This window comes from Salvelinus alpinus, chromosome 9 (assembly GCF_045679555.1).
Source record: "Salvelinus alpinus chromosome 9, SLU_Salpinus.1, whole genome shotgun sequence".
NCBI lineage: Eukaryota > Metazoa > Chordata > Actinopteri > Salmoniformes > Salmonidae > Salvelinus > Salvelinus alpinus.
This window is the reverse complement of record NC_092094.1, coordinates 13,345,397-13,351,785: the sequence shown is the minus strand read 5'-3', so window position 1 is coordinate 13,351,785 and position 6,389 is coordinate 13,345,397. Positions and strand designations below refer to the sequence as shown.

General features: G+C 40.7%; 1 protein-coding gene across 1 annotated transcript in view; it reads right to left on the bottom strand.

Annotated features, from left to right (window-relative positions):
• Positions 1-489: 489 nt before the first annotated feature.
• Positions 490-6,389, bottom strand: part of lrriq1 (leucine-rich repeats and IQ motif containing 1) — a 51,659-nt gene continuing 45,759 nt past the window's right edge. The window contains exon 28 of the mRNA XM_071416469.1: positions 490-5,025. Coding sequence (XP_071272570.1) covers positions 4,892-5,025 — 134 coding nt within the window. The 3' untranslated portion in view covers positions 490-4,891. The remainder of the gene's footprint in view (positions 5,026-6,389) is intronic.

The following is a 6,389-nucleotide window of genomic DNA, read 5'->3' as shown; positions in this document are numbered from 1 at the left end:
GACCATGACAGTTTACAATCCAGGATAACTCCAAGCAGTTTAGTCACCTCAACTTGCTCAATTTCCACATTATTCATTACAAGATGTAGTTGAGGTTTAGGGTTTAGTGAATGATTTGTCCCAAATACAAGGCTTTTAGTTTAGGAAATATTTAGGACTAACTTATTCCTTGCTACCCATTCTGAAATCAAATCAAATACTTAATCAGTTATCTTCCTCAAATCAAGGGGATGCTGATGCAATCTTTGCAAAAAGGAGAGAATGTGGAGTTAACCGTGACTTAGCATGCCCCGGAGCAGGATTCGTTTCCATAGAAATTTAACTGGCTAAAAGGTGGAGCCACTTTTGTATGACCTGTTATCCCAAGTTGAACTCAAGAGTTGACCAAACTTACCTCACTAACTCCTCAAACCTGCTTTTCATCATGTCCCAGAATCTGTTCCGAAGTACAATTTCAACTGTCCCAAACTGAAGATGAACCATCCCAAATTAAATACTTTGTTTATTTTTATGTTTTGATATGCCAACATGGGTCTACTCTAGGACAGGTCAATCACAATGATTTAAAAGGCTAATAGGAGTACAACTGAAACAGAACAATAGGGCTGTCAACTGAGCCAGAAATTCACATTCAAACATGTGCCCCTAAAAAGGCCAACATTGAAATAATATTCTAATCTATTTAGCATAAATGTACATGTAACTGAATAAAGGAAACACTTGAGTAAATTAGTGATATTAAGTATATTGAAAGGTGGTGCATCCACACAGGTGTGGTTCCTGAGTTAATTAAGCAATTAACATCCCATCATGCTTAGGGTCATGCATAAAAATGCCCAGTTGCCCATTATTTAGATTACCACGGCTAGAAGTGATTTAGATAGAGGGGTCTCAAAGGATCATAGGGTGTGTGTGTCTTAGTCACCAGATCTCAACTCAATTGAACACATATGGGAGACTCTGGAGTGGAGCCTGAGACAGCGGTTTCCACTACCATCAACAAAACATCTCATGGTGTTACATCCCTCCAATAGAGTTCCAGACACTTGTAGAATCTATGTGCATTGAAGCTGTTCTGGCTCGTGGTGCCCAACAACCTATTAAGACACTTTATGTTGGGGTTTCCTTTATTGTGTCAGTTACCTGTAATAAATAATTAGCCTACATCTCACAGTGTAGCCTAGGTGATATGTGTTTACAGCCTCTCATGTCCTAGTAGCCTAGCCAAAATCAGACCATAGACATGTTGAGGGAATTATTTTATAAACAATTCCTTATGCCATTGAAACCAGCATTCTCACATGTTCTAATAAGTGCGCATTGCTGCACTTATAATGTGAAGAAATAATAGTTTAATCAACATTTTAGGCTAAACGTTCTGATCTGTTGCATCAGCCTCATTGCTTTAGAATTTTGGGGGGGGATGTACAATGGTTGTATGAAATTTGTATCTATCGTCCCAGACTGTTTTGAACCGCCACTGTGGTGCAAAGCCACATAAAGCCAGAAGCTGCTTGGCGCTTTACAGTGTGGAATCTTTTTCCCCTCAATCAAATTCATCATAACCTTCATCCTCCCCGCAAGTTGCGCTACTGCAACACAACCCTGCCCAAGCAGAGGCCAGTTATTTGGCTTCTATCTACTCTGCCTAAACCAGAGGAGAACGACTGCCCCCTCTCATTGACACCACGGGAGTTCATGACCGAAGACAATCATTGTACCAGTGCGCTATTGAGTCTTCATATAGGAATTAATGGTGTCACGTGATCGATGGTTTTGTCCACTCATACAGTCATAGGCCTAGATAGACTAGAGAACAAGATAACAACAGTTTGTCATCTGTTATACAAGCGTTTTTCATCATGAATCTTGTTCTGGAGGCTGCCCTGCAGAGTGCTCACTAGCTGGCACAGCCACAAAGTCATAAAATCTGATTTTAAACCTAACCCTAACCTTAACCACACTGCTAACTCTATTGCCTAACCTAAACCTTAAATTAAGACCAAAAAGCACATTTTTGTTTTAATACATTTTTACAATATAGCCAATTTTGACTTTGCAGCTGGCCTAATTAAGGGGAAATCTCTCAGTTCTGCCTCCAGGATAAGACTCATAACAATAAACGTCAACCTACATATCTGGAACAGACAGACTCACATCATGATCTCTTCTCTCTCTCAACCCTCTAATGTTCTTGTCTAAATGACTAATATATGACACACTTATTTTACCACAAATGTGAGCTTGGGGTGATTACGTATAATGAAATCTATTAGGCAAACAAACGGATATAGGACCTGAAGACATTGTGTGCAGCATGGCGTTGAGGAGTGAATTCCTCCACTACTTTATAATGAAAGACAGCATACAGTCAGAATTGAACAACGTCCTGTGAAAGATAATAATGGGAGATAAACCAACTGGGACAGACACACCCAATCCTAGCAACACACGTAAGGGTATTTAGGTGAGTACATCCTGAGCATTATGAAAAGTCCTTCAAATGAGTGGCCTGAAAATGTATTGATATATTAGTCGATGTTCATGTTAATTTAAGCAAAACAACAACTAACATATGGGAAGAGAGTGTTTGGTGGACAGAGTAAACAATAGAACCCTCACCATTCCAAATATTGGCTGATAACACCATGCTATGGGCCAAAAGAGAAAATAATCACCAGGTAAAAGCCCCAGGCTTCTCCCGAGGGGGACAGGAGTTCAATCTCCCCCTGAAGGAGAACAGTGCTCTTGGGTTTCAAACCATAACAGTCCTAATGGGCCGGGCAGGACCACCACCAGCACAACTGGCACTAGTCATGATACAGCACGGGTCCTGTCTGTAGACTAAATTCCTGATGGGCTGAATACAGTCAAAACACAACCAGAGACCAGGGAGAGAAATATGAAAGTGAAGGGAGGATAAAATAAATAGAGGGACAAGCATTTCCTGCCAGGGAGCCACTCTCCTCTCCAGCTCCATCTATTTGTTTTCACATTCATTAACAGATCATTTACAACCAACAGACAAGCGATGAACCTTCAACCCCAGGGTTAGCCGCTTTGGTAAGGCGGTGTTTGTGGTTGGATGGAATCTGAAATCCAAATTCAAATACACAGAACAAGAACCCTTGTAGTGTGGGGATGCAGCTGGTATTAAAAAATAAAAAACACAATTGTAACACCAATGTTTGCGCTTTACTCAAAGCTGCGGCTGCTCTGACAGGCTGTCTGGCAACATCTCTGGATATCCGCAACTCCAGATTTAGTTCAAATCGGGAGACTCTACTGTGTGCTGTATTTACACTGAGTGTACGAAATATTAGGAACACCTTCCCCTTTGCCCTCAGAACAGCCTCAACTCGTCAGGGCATGGACTCTACAAGGTAAGGTGTCGAAAGCGTTCCACAGTGATGCTGGCACATTTTGACTCCAATGCTTCCCACAGTTGTGTCAAGTTGGCTGGATATCCTTTGGGTGGTGGACCATTCATGATACACGCGGGATACTGTTGAGTGTGAAAACCCCGCATCGTTGCAGTTCTTGACACACACCGGTGCGCCTGGCACCTACTACCATACCCCCCGTTCAAAGGCACTTCAATCTTTTGTCTTGCCCATTCAGCCTCTGAATGGCACACCCACAATCCATGTCTCAATTGTCTCAAGGCTTAAAGATCCTTCATTAACCTGACTCCTCCCTTTCATCTACACTGATTGAAGTGGATTTAACAAGTGACAAACCATAACAGTCCTAATGGGCCGGGCAGGACCACCACCAGCACAACTGGCACTAGTCATGATACAGCACTGGTCCTGTCTGTAGACTAAATTCCTGATGGGCTGAATACAGTCAAAACACAACCAGAGACCAGGGAGAGAAATATGAAAGTGAAGGGAGGATAAAAAAAATTCAATAAGGGATCAAAGCTTTCACCTGGATTCACCTATGTCAGGTGTTCCTAATGTTTTGAACACTCAGTGTCTATGATAGTAAAATCAAAAAAGAAACTTGAATTTAATCATTATTTTAGAATCTCAAATGTATTTACCTTGATTATTAACAGCTGAGTAAAAGTGCCACTTCATCAACTTAAGCAAGAAAAAAAAATAAGCAATTTTTTTCTTAGATATGCAACATCTAAGATAAAACACCTTCTGCACATACATTTTAGTAGCTGCTCTTATCCAGAGCGACTTACAGTAGTGAGTTCATAAATTTTCATACTTTTTTTTCATACTGGTCCTCCGTGGGAATCAAACCTACAACCCTGGTGTTGCAAGTGCCATGCTCTACCAACTCAGCCACACGGGACCCAATTCTAAGTTCTATATTTTTTTTAACCAAATACCACAGCAGCAGAGACCGGTCTGGAAAGCTTGTAAAATAAATCTAAATCAAATCAAAATACAAACATCCTAACAATTAGAATAGAAATGTTCTGTTTCTTATTTCCAACCATTGTCTGCATATTAAGCGTGTGATTTGTTGAGCGTTTTGGGACTTCGCTCCATGCGTTCCGGTGTTGGCTGAGGTCGCATTAAGGCAGTGATATCCATGCATAATGACCAGCATGAAAACGCCTGCAGATATTTGGGCTGGGCTTCTCCCATTGCTTTTAATTAATTTTCAGAAGACCCACAGAGGCCGAGCCCGATCTGAGAGCGAAAAGGCAGCTGCAAGGAATTTTAGCATAGGAGATTAATGACAATCAAAACTTTTGGGGGGAGGAAAGTAAAACGTTGCACATCAGAATGAAATGTCAACATAATGCATATACTGTATGGGACTGTCAAAAAGTCACTGTGAACAGAATAATGGTTGTAATGCTTACTGTTTTGGACATACAGTGAATAAAGCTAAACCAGTTTCTTGGTAATTAACACATGTCTTGTTACTTGTGCAGTTTGTCCCTTTTTTTGCCCCCTCCCCAGCCACCACTCATCTGGACAGGGTTATCCCGGAAAGACATGCGCTCCTTTTTAGATGAGGCAGAGGTCACTCTTTGGGGAGAAGGTGCTTCTTTGTCTGCAGAAAAAGAGAAAGACACAAAATAAAAAATCTAACAAAATTGCATGATATATTAGCATAGCACATATCAACATTTCTCAGGATAAAGTATTTATGGCCTGATGCTCTTTGCCTGAAGAAAAATATTGAAACATACCATTTACTGTAGTTTTATACAACGGGTGGGTCTAATCCTGAATGCTGATTGGTTAAAACTGCATTCCAGCTGGTGTCTATTCCACAAGTTACCACCGGCTAAATCTATGACGTTAAAATGCCTATGTACTCTGTTCCATCTGACTGCGTAATCCACTGTCTCATCAGCCCAGCCAGGTACTTTATAAACTTGATCTCCACTATAAAAAGCATCTTGACATTATCTCACATTTCTTTTAGACTAACATTTCGTTTTCAACAGCGGAAATTTGTATAAACCTTGCTGTCTGTCTGTCTCTCCGACATTTACAACATTGTTTCAATATTCAAATCCGATCTCCAAATGTCCAATAGTAATGAACGTGTCGGGAGTCGAATGAAACAGACAGACAGGCAGGCAGCTTTTCTCAGGCAATCGAAATCATTAATCAGCATAATTTTTATGGATATATACAAAGAACTATCAATAGAAAACAGGTGAAATTAAATGAAGTGCAGCTAGTTTGAAGTCTTTCCAGCTTCAGTTTGAAGTGTGTGTTAGCTGCATTGTTGACTAGCTCTCGAACAATGGTATCCTGACGAGAGAGCACATTTTCTATGCCAGGTGAAGTGGCTCACCGTTACCTTATTGTTATGGATGTAAAACAGCTTAAACAAATGCAAATGCGGCTACCTCATTGTTATTCTGGCTGCACTGTTTGACGTTTGACGGACTGTAAATTAGCCATAGTTGGCCAGCTAGCAAGCAAGGGATAATAATGTTGGCTGCCAGTATGGCAATGGAACATTTAGAACGAACGACTGGATACAGAACAAAAAGACTGAATGACTGGGTCACGTCTCTGGCAACGGAACCGATAGAACGAACTACCAGCCGGCTTGGGTAGCAACTCAAGATTTGTGTCGGGAATATATCTTGTGGAAAGATAACATAGTATGAAGAAATTAATAAAAATAACGTTTAATGAAAATAATGTCAATCATTATTTGAATATGTTGGTAACCTGTTGTATAAAAGTGATAATGCCCTCGAAGCCGGTGTTTGGAGGATATATTGGCATAGTTTGCCGGTCCTCGACGAAACAACACCTGTGCCAATATATCCTCCAAACACCAGCGTCTCGGGCATTATCACTTAAATATATTACACTACATGACCAAAAGTATTTGGACACCTGCTTGTTCCAAAATCATTGGCATTAATATGGAGTTGGTCCCCCCTTTGC